At 38.0% G+C, this 13,810-nt stretch overlaps 2 protein-coding genes across 3 annotated transcripts; both read left to right on the plus strand.

Annotated features, from left to right (window-relative positions):
- Window positions 1-495: 495 nt before the first annotated feature.
- zbtb17 (zinc finger and BTB domain containing 17) lies at window positions 496-7,870 on the plus strand. 2 transcript variants are annotated; one of them, XM_065285817.2, is made up of 15 exons: window positions 496-675; window positions 1,949-2,185; window positions 2,291-2,452; window positions 2,547-2,885; window positions 2,970-3,035; window positions 3,119-3,324; window positions 3,464-3,606; window positions 3,692-3,992; window positions 4,210-4,297; window positions 4,378-4,494; window positions 5,397-5,517; window positions 5,606-5,736; window positions 5,818-6,087; window positions 6,256-6,345; window positions 6,463-7,870. In XM_065285817.2, exons 2-15 carry the CDS (start codon window positions 1,981-1,983, stop codon window positions 6,798-6,800), a joined length of 2,577 nt encoding a protein of 858 aa, XP_065141889.1. In that variant the 5' UTR covers window positions 496-675; window positions 1,949-1,980; the 3' UTR covers window positions 6,801-7,870. The 2 variants fall into 2 exon arrangements, with proteins under 2 accessions (XP_065141889.1, XP_065141890.1); XM_065285818.2 differs by having other exon boundaries at window positions 2,550-2,885.
- Window positions 7,871-8,897: 1,027 nt separating this feature from the next.
- Window positions 8,898-12,795, plus strand: ddost (dolichyl-diphosphooligosaccharide--protein glycosyltransferase subunit (non-catalytic)). The gene is made up of 11 exons (XM_065285820.1): window positions 8,898-9,165; window positions 9,702-9,812; window positions 9,921-10,007; window positions 10,088-10,191; window positions 10,291-10,385; window positions 10,475-10,568; window positions 11,167-11,315; window positions 11,471-11,618; window positions 11,735-11,855; window positions 11,943-12,049; window positions 12,189-12,795. Exons 1-11 carry the CDS (start codon window positions 8,931-8,933, stop codon window positions 12,336-12,338), a joined length of 1,401 nt encoding a protein of 466 aa, XP_065141892.1. The 5' UTR covers window positions 8,898-8,930; the 3' UTR covers window positions 12,339-12,795.
- The last annotated feature ends 1,015 nt before the right edge of the window (window positions 12,796-13,810 follow it).

Consider the following 13,810-nt stretch of genomic DNA (forward strand, 5'->3'; position numbering starts at 1 on the left):
TAGTTTTATATATTGCTAATAAAACACAGTCAATGCTTTCCCCAAGAATAAATTATCCCTCTATCCAGATAAATGTTATGACACTCTTAATATAATGCTGGAATAATCAACAGTATGGATGTATTATTCTAAATCTTTTTTTCACGAACTATGAAATGCAGTACTAAGTACTAAAACTTAGCTTGCCTGTTCATTTTTGCCAAAAGCTACAGCATCATGGTTCACTGGTCATTTAGTTAATGGCTAAAATGTGCACTAAAAATAAGCATACAGGCTGATGTTTGCCCGCAGACTTGAATGTGATTTACATATCCATGAATATAAAATGGTCATGTGTAAATGCAAAACGACCAGAATAAATAAAACATTGCGATTTACTTTTTCAACATTTCCTCACTCCAGTTATTTTACCACAGCACGGACCTCTTCTAAAAGCTTTTAAACCTCTGTATTTAATAACAGCTCAAGCGCGCCGCCATGTGACAAAAAAAGAAACAAAGACCGCGCGTGCGCAGTTGTTGCTCGACGTCAGCCATTCGCTCGGCCACTATCAATCGATTAGAGAGTGGAAGATGGCGGCTCATCGAGGCTGAGCATCGAGATCGATCACCGAAACACTCGATTGGACGGATCAGTTGAAGTCCGGGAAAGCTTAAAATTCGTCCATTATACGAGGTAAATAATCTAAAACATGACTCGATCATTAAATTGCTGTTCAAATCATTTTTTAGAGTAGTCTTTAAACGAATGCGTGGGGAAAATAAGTAAAGACGAGGCAGATTTTCTACGCGCCTCTGTCGGCGCCATCTTGATACAGCAGGGCCAGGCACGCTGAATTAATCCCGGAGCAGAGTGAAGAGAGAGAGAGGACTCATAATCAATCCGCAACATCGTCAAAACGTTCACGATGTGCAAGGGCTCCCCTCAGATCAATAGACAAATACATTGTCGCTTTTAACAACGACACAACCAGACATAACTATGTTGGTTTTTTAAGGATAAATTAAAATTGAACGCAGGACTAAATGTTCCAAGCGACCTCGAGATAATCGTATCAGTGTCACACTGAAATGTTATGTTACTGATAATGTTTGTTTGTTGACAGAATAATCATGTTTGGTGATTCATGCACATGCTCATGAGGAGACAGATGCATCATAACGGATTCAATTTGCTTCGTAGATTACATAACTGTGTTTAATGTGATAACCATCAACAGCCAGAGTTTATAAAACACAAAATGTGACCCAGTCTGCGAAAACACAGCTATAATCATATTTGTGTATGTGAGAGATGTACTGTATCCTGCATAATGTTAAAAATGATTTATTATGAGGCAGGGTCACAAACATGCAACCCTACTAACTATCTGCTATAAACAGGAAGCTAAATGTTTTTGATTTTGTAAATACAAGATTTGATGTGCTTTACAAGAATCCTAACTTTTGCTAAAGGGTAGTTTTCACAAGACTTTTTTAATATGTCAAATTAATCTTTGGTGTCCCCAGAGTACATATGTTAAGTTCTAGCTCAAAATACCATATAGATAATTTATTATATCATGTTAAAATTGCCATTTTGTCGGTGTGAACAAAAATGTGTAGTTTTTGGGTGTGTCGTTTAAATGCAAATGAGCTGATCTCTGCACTAAATGGCAGTGCTGTGGTTGGATAATGCAGATTAAGCGGTGGTATTATCCCCTTCTGACATCACAAGGGGAGCCACATTTCAATGACCTATTTTTTCACATGGTTTACCGAAACCAAGTTACTGGGTTGATCTTTTTCACATTTTCTAGGTTGATAGAACCTTAAAACATGGAAAAAGTCTGTAATTTTCATGATATGTGCCCTTTAAATTATTTTGAAAACACACATATGACAGGGACATTGGTTGTGATCCTAATTGATGAAATTATAAAATTAATTAATTTTTTTTATCCGATCAGGATAGTCTCTCCTACAATCCACTCCATCAGTTATGGACTTTCCTTGGCATAGCGGGAAAGTCCTTGAACAGCTGAATGAACAGCGTCAGTTGGGTCTTCTTTGTGACTGCACGTTTGTTGTGGATGGAGTAGACTTCAAGGCCCACAAGGCAGTGCTGGCAGCATGTAGTGCTTACTTTCGCACTCTGTTTTTGGACCAGAAAGATGTTGTTCATCTTGATATCAGCAATGCATCAGGTAGGCTTGCTTTCTGGTGGAGAACTTTACTTGATTTAGTGTCCTCCTTATGCATTTCTAAATGACTTTTTGTGTTCCTACAATGGTTTCGATGCTTGGTTACAGGACTTGAGCAAGTTCTTGAGTTTATGTACACGGCAAAGCTGACCTTGAACCCTCAGAACGTGGAGGATGTGCTTGCCGTAGCCTCTTTCCTTCAAATGCAGGAAATTGTCAATGCTTGTTCAGCTTTTCAGTCCTTGGCTGTTCCTTTATCATCCAAACCTGGTAAGTGCTGAATTCAGTTTTTGTTTTGAAAATTTAACCAACAAGGTATAAATGCATCTCATTGTTGATCTTCCTCATTTGTGTTACTGTAAAGTAGTATTAACAGAGTCTGTGGAAGAACAGCAGACATCTTTAAAACCAGAAGATGCACCATCTCAAGAGGAGCAGGCGGTGGTTCAGAATGTGATACCCGAAGGAAAGGAAGCCCCTGAACAATCACAAACAACAGAAACCCAGGAGGATTCATGTAGTACAGCTGATAAGCAAAGCACAGAGACTCAGAGAGCTGTCAGCAAAGCAAGTGGAGCGTCTAAGCTCACCAGACAGAAGAAAGCTGATGTCTCGGAGTCTAATATAGAAAGAGAGGAAGAGAGAGCCACAAAAGATATTCCACAACATCAAGATGACCCTAATGATGCAGACTACATTCCAAGTCAGTGTTTCTTCTCTGTTCTCAAGTCTTTTACTAATGTTCACAATCTTTCGATACTTGTGTGACACTATACTGCTCCTACAGAACCTCAGAGGGCGGCAGCTAAACGGTCGTATGTTAGCACAAGAAGCAAATCGAAATATGCAAAAGGTAAACATCTACCTTATATAACATTGGTCTTCAGCTACCGCACATATATATATGTTTTCATAGACGTTAACATATTTTAACAGTTAACCGAGGTGAGGACGGCGTGTCAAAGGATGAAAGTGTTCAAAGAGAGGAAGAAGATGAGGATGAAGAAGACGTGGAGGAGGAAGAGCAGATGGAGACAGATGATGGAGAAACATCTGATTCAGAGGATGAAAACCTGAAGACTGGAACAGCGGCTGAGCGCACCGAGTCAAGAGCATATGGCTCTGTCACTCACAAATGTGAGGTGAGGGATCCTTCTTAAAGTGTTTAGACCTTAATAAACACTTAAAGGTGCCAAATAATGCATTGAAATAATGTTAATTATAATGCATTGAAATAATAATAATTCTCTTCTATCCGTTGTCACAATCTGATTCTTGCAGGACTGTGGGAAGAAGTTCACACACACGGGCAACTTCAAACGACACATTCGCATTCACACCGGTGAGAAGCCATTTAGCTGCAGAGACTGCAAGAAATCCTTCTCAGACCCAGCTGCCTGCAAAGCACATGAGAAAACACACAGGTGAGTCCTATCTGCATTGAAAGCATCTATAGGAAGAACGTGCAGTTGATCTTACTCGTGTACCTGCTCTCGCACGCTGCTACAGCCCTCTGAAACCATACTGCTGTTCTACCTGTGGAAAAACCTACCGGCAGATCAGTCTGCTAAACCTGCACAGGAAGCGGCACACGGGCGAGGGGAGGCACAGCTGCGAGGACTGTGGGAAGCTCTTCACCACGTCTGGGAACCTGAAACGCCATCTGCTGGTGCACAGCGGAGAGAAACCCTACCACTGCGATTACTGCGACCGGGCTTTTTCTGATCCCACTGCCAAGATGCGGCATTTAGAGACCCATGACACAGACAAGGGTCACAGATGTCCACATTGTGATAAGAAATTCAACCAGGTGAGGGATCATTTTAAGTATGTGTGTTCCTTGGGGATCGAACCCATGAACTTGGCACTGAAAAAGTAGAACAAGCAGTTAAAGTTGTAAGGTCATAGGTTTGAACCTCGGGAACACACATTATGCTAAAAATTGTATACCTTTTAATGCATTGTAAGTCACTTTGGATAAAAGTGTCTGTCAAATGCATAAATGTTTTTGATTTGACCCTTTTCAGATAGGGAACCTAAAAGCGCACCTGAAGATTCATATTGCAGACGGGCCACTCAAGTGTAAGGAGTGTGGGAAGCAGTTTACCACCTCAGGTGAGATTTATGTGCACTAAGGTGAGATGCTATATAAACATGATTGACAGAATTTTAATATTTGCTTTTACTGTACACAGGTAACCTAAAAAGGCATCTACGTGTACACAGTGGTGAAAAGCCATTTGTCTGTATGCATTGCCAGAGAGCCTTTGCTGACCCCGGGGCCCTACAGAGACATGTGCGAATCCACACAGGTACAGGAGTTTCTTCTTTAAAGCATTAGTCCATTTTCTTAAAAAATCCAGATAATTTACTCACCACCATGTCATCCAAAATGTTGACGTCTGTCTTTGTTCAGTCGAGAAGAAATTATGTTTTTTAATGAAAACATTCCAGGATTTTAATGGACCCCAAAAGTTTTAATGCAGTTTAAAATTGCAGTTTCAATGAACTCTAAACGATCTTAAACAAGGCATAAGGGTCTTATCTAGCGAAACGATTGTCATTTTTGGCAAGAAATTTTTTTAAATATGCACTTTTAAACCACAAATTCTCGTCTTCCTTCGGCTGTGTGACGAGCCAGCGCTTCATGTAATACGTCATCAAGTCAAGACGTCACGGATGATGTATTGAAACTACGCCCCAGTGTTTACAAGTGTGGAGAAAGAGGACCGTTCCGACATTGTTGTATGTGGAATGATAATAATTAATCTCTTTGTGTCAGTTTATTGTCTAAAATGGTTTGCAAATGTTCATTTCATATATGTAATATGTGACCTTTCCACAGCATTACGCAATTATGTGAGGTCGCGCTGGCTCGTCACATAGCCGGAGGAAGATGAGAAGTTGTGGTTTAAAAGTGCATATTTTTTATTTTTCTTGCCAAAAATGTCAATCGGTTCGCTAGATAAGACCCTTATGCCTCGTTTGAGATCAATTAGAGTCCTTTGAAACTGCAATTTTAAACTGAATTTAAACGGTTAAGTGTTGGGGTCCAATAAAATGAGAAAAATCCTGAAATGTTTTCCTTAAAAAACATTGAAAGACATTAACAATTTGGATGACATGGTGGTGAGTAAATTATCTGGATTTTTTTAAAGAAAATTGACTATTTCACGTGGAGTAGATTTGATCTGACTGTATTTTCCTGTTTTAGGTGAAAAGCCCTGTCTGTGTCTGATTTGCGGAAGAGGCTTTACACAAGCCAGTTCACTCATTGCTCATGTACGCCAACATACCGGAGAGAAACCGTATGTGTGTGACCGCTGTGGTAAAAGGTAACCAAGATAAAGCATGAATGATTTACTCATTCTCAATGGCACCTTTGATGAAAATAATCATAATGATGACTATCACACCTCAAAGGTTCGTCCAGTCCAGCCAGCTGGCCAATCACATCCGTCATCACGACAATATCCGGCCACATGTATGCCAAACCTGCAACAAAGGCTTTGTCAATGTGGGAGATCTCTCAAAGCACATCATCATTCACACAGGTAGCATGCAAGATCTTCTATATTTAAGCTTTATATTACGTGTTTATCTATTCTCTGCTATTAATTACTTTCTGACTGCAGGCGAGAAACCTTACCTGTGCGATAAATGCGGGCGAGGATTTAATCGCGTGGATAACCTCCGTTCCCATGTGAAGACGGTGCACCAGGGGAAGGCGGGCATGAAGAGATTGGTGTTGTCTGAGGATGACAGTGAAGAGAAGCTCCTCCCTGATTCTGGCCCGGGCTCAGAACTCGACACTAATGAAGTCAGCATCGTAACCGTGACTACCGAAGACATCGTAACTCTGGCCACAGAGGCTCTGGCTACCAGTGCTGTAGCACAGCTTACAGGTGATGGAGCTTATTAGGTGGGAATATGGGGAGGTATTGTGGGTTTGTGGTTCCTTTCTGACTTATTACACAGTACTTTGAAATATTACTTGAGCTTTGAAAAGTTTGAAAAATAAGATTGTGGTGGTTGAATGGTCACCTGACATTTTTGTTCTTCTTGACCCATAGTTGTGCCGGTGGCAACCTCTGTATCTGCAGACGAAACCGAAGCCCTAAAAGCAGAGATCACAAAAGCGGTGGAGAAAGTGCAGGAGGCAGGTGAGCCAAAGATAACAGACAAAGCAGAGGCCTGCCCTGTAATCAAATCTAAATTGGGATATTTTTAGCTGCGATCAAATTTTGACCAGCATGTTAACTGCTGTACTCTTCTTGCAGATCCCAACACCCAGATCTTGTATGCATGTGACTCTTGTGGTGAGAAGTTCTTGGACGCCAGCTCTCTTGCCCAGCACGTCCGAATTCACACTGCCCAGGCCCTGGTCATGTTTCAGGCGGACTCAGACTTCTACCAGCAGTACGCAGGAGACGGCACATGGCAAACCACTGAGCAGGTTATACAAGGGGGGGAGCTCTTGTTTCGGACTAGGGAGGAGGAGGGTGAGGAAGTTGAGGGAGCTATAGCTCAGCCTGAACCTCAGAATGATGACGTGACCGACCCACAGATGGAGACCGAGGATGGGTCTATAAAGGTGGAGTCTGAAAGCCAAGCATAGTGAGAGGTCACTGAAATGTATAAGCCAATTGAGTCACATAGACATAGAGCCACATGGAGACTGTCACAAAGCTTAAAACATAACAACTGAAATTTGAGTCTTTCCTCACTGGGATGGTTATTAAATAATATGATGTAAAATATTTTAGGTTGAGCATCTTGTGAAAACATGGATTAGTGTAAGAGGATCGCTTAACATAAGGACCGCGTGTGCAGAATAATATTATACAATGTTATATTGATTGTTTAAGTAATTAAATTAATATCAATTCTTTAAATCTGTTTTCAAAAATTGTAACACTGGGTTAAAAGCTGTATATATTTTCTGTCAGATCTTGTATTCACATGCCACAGATCATGTTACGTTAAACATATTACTGTCCAACAGCTTTCATTTCTCAACAAAGCGTGAGTGAACTTATATTTATTGCTTCATTTTTATGTCGAGCTTAAGCGTTTTTGTAAAGGAGACAGATTGAGCCTTAAATTGCTTCAGTATTGAATTGCTAATTTTGTTGTATTTTCGTAACTGCTAGATGCTGAGTCAATTCTCAGAAATAAATGGTACATTTAATTTGATATAAAAATGGATCATGTTTATAAATCATTTCTGGCCAGAAGGCCTTATTCATAAAACACCACCAGAAACATTTCTGTGTAAACTGTTATAAACCCATTTAAATTAATGTGTCAGCTTACACAATAATATGATTTACATAGAAATTATTTTATGAATAAGACCTCATATTTCTAAATGCATTGCATTCTAACTTACTGAATTGTCATACTACATATTTAAAGATAAGATTGTTTGAAAAGCTGTTTTTGATTGTCACACCTGTCATCAATTGCTTTCGTACACTGGTGTTGTAAAGGTTATTCATATACATGTTTTGTAAACATTGCCTTGGGATTTATCCAACAAAAAGTGAATATGCACCACAATTAGTAAAAACTATTATTTAAATGGAATTCTGTCACTCTGTATCAACACTCAACACAATAAGTTTGCAATGTAGTTGTTTCTTAATAAACTAATATATTTTGTTTGAAAACGAGTTGAAAAAAATTCTGCACCTCTGCCAGACAATTAAAGCTAATGGTTGTTTACTAAAATTGCATGGTAGTCGAAGCTGTTTGTGAAAACTCTTTAAGGAGAGCTACTTTACTGATGGTTTGCCTCTAATTTGTATTATTTCAAGGCATGAAGCAATTGCAATTGCCAGCAGAGAAAGTAATGTGGTAACTATAAATGAAAAACAGGTATGGATTGTGATTTAAAATATATATTCTATTTAATCATGCATTATCTTAATGGTAGCAGATATATGAAGTTACAGGGATGCTATTTTATTAGAGAAACATTTTTCATAGAATGGTTAACGTTAATGTTTTAATTCTCAGTGTTTGGCCTCAGTAATGTATGATACATTTTTGCGTAAACCCATTAACAAGCATTCTTGAAAAAAAATAGAGCAAAACCGGAAAACGTAATGCAAGTTTAACTTCTTTAATGGTTAATATTTTGACACACCTAAACAGAAGCAAAATTGTGCGGCACTGCATCCTGCTGGTCATAAAAATGTATGACAACAAATGTTAAAAATGAAACATAACTTACATAAAGTAATAAAATAAAACTTACATAAAGTAAATCAGTTAAAAAAATTAACGTGTAATATTGGCAAATCGTTTTTTTTTATTTATAGCACTTTTTTAAATTCTTTAAGGTAAATCCATGCATGTTAAGTAAAATATTTTGTTCAAGTTTAACTTAATGTCCTCCTAAATATACATTAGTATTTCTGTACAATTGTATAAATAAAATACCTTACAATGATGTGTTCCATAAGGTGTGTTCGACTTCATGTGTCGCCTTCAAGAACTAACAAGCGGATGACGTCAAGTACCGCGAGAGCGAGTGAAAATTAGACTTCTCCGTTTGGTTTCTCAAATCACTCTCGCGGTACTTTGACGTCATAAACCTGTCGGTTCTTGCAGCGCCGCATTAAGTCGAACAAACCGATATTCTTACTGCACACACGTGATTCCATGGGGCAGCACGCTATTGGCTGCAGCTCCTGGTCAGAGTTCATGCTGCTGTAACGCTGACGTTGTCCAACGGAGGAAAATGGCGAATGGTTGCTTGTCAGTGAGGGACTCGGCGACTGTTTCAACATTATCCTGCAAAAGACGAAGAGCTACAATGGTCCCTACACTGTCTGGCTCCTTCTCAAAGAGCACTCTTTTTATTTTATCTACGGCTTTGATGCTGCAGACGGTTTTAGGGGACGGAAAGACTCTCGTTTTGCTTGACAATCTCAACATCAGAGACACTCATTCAATCTTCTTCCGCAGTTTAGCAGGTGAGCTGCATATCATACAATGCGGCTGCGTTACTTATAGCTAGATTTAATTTATTAATGCATTTTAAATAGATGTATTAAGTTAACAACAAATGTATTTGATCACATTTTATAGTACGCCTCTACTAGGCAGTATGGGTGTTGCTTCCCAGTCTAGGCTTTGAACCTGATAGAGACATTGTACTTACTAACATGCCCAGTTGGATTTGAATATTGCCTATTTTGTTTGTAGTGCTCTTATCTTGTGGTTAGAAATTTTAATTCTGGTTTAAACACATCTCTGTAAACTTATGTCTATCCACCAGCTTTCAGTTATCAACAAAGTGGCTAGGGAACTTTTTTGTTCTAGTTTAAGCCTTTTTTATTGATCTGAGTCAGTGCTACATTTTATTTTACATAAAGTTGCATAAAAGTATAATATTTTTGTATGCTTTCTAATCATTAAATTAAAGTGATAGTTTGCATAACAATACATTTACTAGGTTTGGAAAAAATAACATGTATTATTTTAACTATGACTACATAATTTTTCTCAGATCGTGGGTTCGACCTTACATTCAAGTCTGCCGATGATCCTAGTCTCTCTCTGATCAAGTATGGCCAGTTCCTCTATGACCATCTCATCCTCTTTTCTCCATCTGTGGAAGGTGAGTTAGTCACAGCAAAAATACAGTTTTATGAATATTTTTACGTCTTTATGTTTACTTGCGTGTATATGTATTGTTTTAACAATCTATGTAATTCTAATGCAATAGATTTTGGGGGCAACATCAACGTTGAGACCATCACAGCGTTCATTGATGGTGGAGGAAGTGTTCTTGTTGCTGCCAGTTCTGATATTGGTGAGGTTCCAGTTGTAATTGTTAAACAAGTATTGGCTTGTAGGTAGTAATGTTAGCAATAATCACACATCTTTTTGCAGGTGACCCACTGAGAGAACTAGCCAGTGAATGTGGTATTGAATTTGATGAGGAGAAAACTGCTGTCATTGACCATCATAACTTTGATGTTTCTGACCCTGGAGAGGTGCGTTAAAGGAAACTTTATTTAATTTACAAGTTATACGTGTAACATTCTTGTTGGAAAATGGTTGCATGTGTTTTAAAGTTACTTCCTTTATGACAGCACACATTGATTGTTGCCGATCCAGGGAATCTTCTTAAAGCCCCAACTATAGTGGGCAAGCCCACCGATCAACCAATCCTGTTTAAGGGTGTTGGGTTAGTGTCTTTTAATGTATCCCATGATGGAGTTTATTAAAAACACCGCTGTTCAAAATTCAAAAGTTACAAGTGCTTCTCTTCCTCAGTATGGTGGCTGACCCTGATAATTCTCTGGTGCTGGACATCCTGACAGGTTCCTCCACCTCTTATTCGTACTTTCCTGATCGTCCTGTAACACAGGTATGCAAAAACGTTTGTGTCACTTGAAGTGTGTTTAAATTATTTTAATGTTGCTAATAACATATATAAATATCTTTTATTAAAGGAATATTTAACCCAAAAATGAAAAATTATTTTACTCACCGCCATGTTGTTCCAAACCTGTATACATTTCTTTGTTCTGCTGAACACAAATAAAAAAAGTTTGTAACCAAACAGATCTGGGGCACCATTGACATCTGAAGTATTATTGTTTCCTACTATGGAAGTCAATGGTGCCCCAGAACTGATTGGTTACAAAGTTCAGAAGAACAAAGAAATGTATACAAGTATAGATCAATGTGAGGGTGAGTAAATGAAGACAGAGTTTTTATTTTTGGGGTGAACTATGCCCTCTAAGAGGCGATGTTTCCCCCAATATTTGTTGTAACTTACAAAATACAGTATGCTTTTAAAGTATGTTAAATGGGATGAAAAAAATGGCTATGGGGCACTTATTTATTTTAACTTTTATTTATCATCCTTGTAAATGTGTGGCACATCTTTGACACACTTGGTGGCATTTTTGCTCTGGTTAGTTTTTGACACCCACTCATCTTAGTCTCTTCTTGTTACCCAGTATCCTCATGCAGTTGGTAAGAACACCCTCCTGATCGCTGGTCTCCAGGCTAGAAACAATGCACGTGTGGTTTTCAGCGGGTCTCTGCATTTCTTTAGTGATGCTTTTTTCAACTCTCCTGTACAGAAAGCTGCACCTGGGTCAAAGAGGTCTGTCACTTTATTGCAGTATATAGAAATTCATGCCTACATTTTTTTGTTAAAGTCATTTTAAGTTATTCTGAGATGTGAGAAATAAAGGCAGTAAATAAATCTAATGATGAAAGATATCGATTTTAATAATGCATGTGTATTTTTTTTCTTAGATTTGAACAGACTGGTAACCAGAAGCTGGCCGAAGCCCTGTCCCGTTGGGTGTTTAAAGAGGCGGGTGTACTTAGGGTTGGGGCTGTTACCCATCATCCAGTTGGAGAGAGCACACCCCCTGCTGCATATACTGTTACTGACCTTGTGGTGAGACATGCCTAATGTATTTGATAGAGCCTGTTACTCAGACTTTATAGTCTATTTGAGAAGTTTTAGAAAAATTATTGTATAATCATGGCTTACTATTTGAATCATCCCAACAGGAATACAGCATTGTGATTGAGATGCTGTCTGGTGGCAAGTGGGTGCCATTTGACGGCGATGATATTCAGCTGGAATTTGTCAGAATTGATCCGTTTGTTAGAACATACCTTAAGAAGAATGGTATGTTAATACTGTCTTACTGTTTTCATAAATTCTCATTTGCACGAGGAATACCATCATTAACATGCGACTGCTGTTTGTGTTTAGGTGGAAAATACAGTGTACAGTTCAAGCTGCCAGATGTTTATGGAGTATTTCAGTTTAAAGTTGATTACAACAGACTGGGCTACACACACCTGTACTCCTCAACTCAGGTAAGAATCAAAAGTGGAAATCTTTAGTCAAAGGACTTTTTCTGCACATTCCCGTAGAAGTCATTTAAATTTTATATATTTCCATGGATAAGATCCAAGCTTTGGTAAAATATTTAGTAATTCTCTTGTTGCTCCACAGGTATCGGTCCGGCCACTGCAGCATACCCAGTACGAGCGCTTTATTCCCTCAGCTTTTCCATATTATGCGAGTGCCTTCTCTATGATGGGAGGACTTTTTGTCTTTAGTATCGTCTTTTTGCATATGAGAGAAAAGGAGAAGTCTGAATAAAATAAAGTTGAGAAGTGAAAAGAAATGAGAGAGATTAGAGTCTTCAGACCTCTAGCACATGTAAAGATAAAAAGATGTGGGCTCATTTTCTTGAGTTGGTTGGTGTGCCACTACAGTTTAAGACAGCATTTGTAAATCATTGGGTTTTGTTTGTATGTTTGTTTTCCCTGGCTTTTTCTTAAGGGTAATCAATCAGGAAATAAATGTTTTTTGTTTTATATGGACCGGTTAGGCGTTTGGTTATTTAAATTGATTTATAGGGGCACATCATCTTATTTGTACAAAAAGAAAAGTAAATTGGGTTTTTAAGTGGAAGTTATAATACAACATGCACTGATGTATTGCTCTTGCTAAAAAAAATGGTTTGAAGTGTACCATATGTAGATGAATGAGGATTGGATGTTAAGTGTGGTTAAAACATCTGAAGTCAGTAAAGTTTTGACATTCCACCACTAAATGTTTGTGCTTTTTATTGGTAAATTACACCGTCCTAGGGTAACACAGGTGCGGTTTCCAGGACTAGAGCTTTTAACAAACATAACAAAAACATTACTGGTGTGCATATTGTCAACAATAGCACTGATATTTTAAGATATGTCAGTTCAAGCTGTTTACAGCTGAAACATTCATTTTAGCAGACTTAACCCCTGTCTGAGAAACCACCCAAAAGGAAACTAAACACCATCAGTAATCAAGATTAATAATCCACTCTATGTGGCGGTTTCCCAGACACAGTTTATCCTAGTCCCAGACTAAAATGCACTTATGACTCAATTAAAAAACATCTTGCATTGACATATCTTAACATAAATCAGTGCCATTGATTTATCTTAAAATGCACATCAGTAAAGTGTTTTTCTAAGGTATGTTAGTATAAACTACTTACATGTCCTAAAATGGGTTCATCTAAACCCTGTCTGGGGAAACTGCCCCTAAATTATTGATAAAAAAAACACTTGGCACCCAACATTTTGGTTAACTTATTTTTGGGACAGATTAGTATGTGAGCATAAAATAAGTAGCACGTTTATATTTGTAGCAATAGCCAAAATACATTTTATTCCAAAAATTATTATATAATGAATATGTTGCATGATATTTTGTAAATTTCCTAGCAAAAAAAAATGACTTCATCTGGATGACTTTAAAGCCAAATTTCTCAACATTTAGATTTTTGCACCCTCAGATTCCAGATTTGTAAATAGTTGTATCTCGGCTAAATTGACCCTTATAACTGGTTTTGTGGTCCAGGGTCACACATTATTTTGCCCCTATTTGGTGGAGAAATAGACCTGTTAAATATAGGCATTTAACCACTGCATGTGGTTAATTTTTTATTAACGGAATACCAGTAACATTTGACATTTGAAAACAAAGTATTATACAATGAATAACTACAAACATTCTGTTACGAGGGATTTGGAATAAAATAAAAAATATATATATAAAAATAAAAATTTAATAATAATAAT

Source organism: Paramisgurnus dabryanus, chromosome 21, assembly GCF_030506205.2.
Source record: "Paramisgurnus dabryanus chromosome 21, PD_genome_1.1, whole genome shotgun sequence".
Classification (NCBI taxonomy): domain Eukaryota; kingdom Metazoa; phylum Chordata; class Actinopteri; order Cypriniformes; family Cobitidae; genus Paramisgurnus; species Paramisgurnus dabryanus.

Bases quoted from the DNA above. Each gene is read 5' to 3' on its own strand.
- zbtb17 (XM_065285817.2), top strand. From the start codon at position 1,981: ATGGACTTTCCTTGGCATAGCGGGAAAGTCCTTGAACAGCTGAATGAA. The intron at 2,886-2,969 runs GTCAGTGTTTCT...CTGCTCCTACAG, and splicing joins TGATGCAGACTACATTCCAA to AACCTCAGAGGGCGGCAGCT. The intron at 5,737-5,817 runs GTAGCATGCAAG...TTCTGACTGCAG, and splicing joins GCACATCATCATTCACACAG to GCGAGAAACCTTACCTGTGC.
- ddost (XM_065285820.1), top strand. From the start codon at position 8,931: ATGGCGAATGGTTGCTTGTCAGTGAGGGACTCGGCGACTGTTTCAACA. The intron at 10,008-10,087 runs GTGAGGTTCCAG...ATCTTTTTGCAG, and splicing joins TGCTGCCAGTTCTGATATTG to GTGACCCACTGAGAGAACTA. The intron at 12,050-12,188 runs GTAAGAATCAAA...GTTGCTCCACAG, and splicing joins ACCTGTACTCCTCAACTCAG to GTATCGGTCCGGCCACTGCA.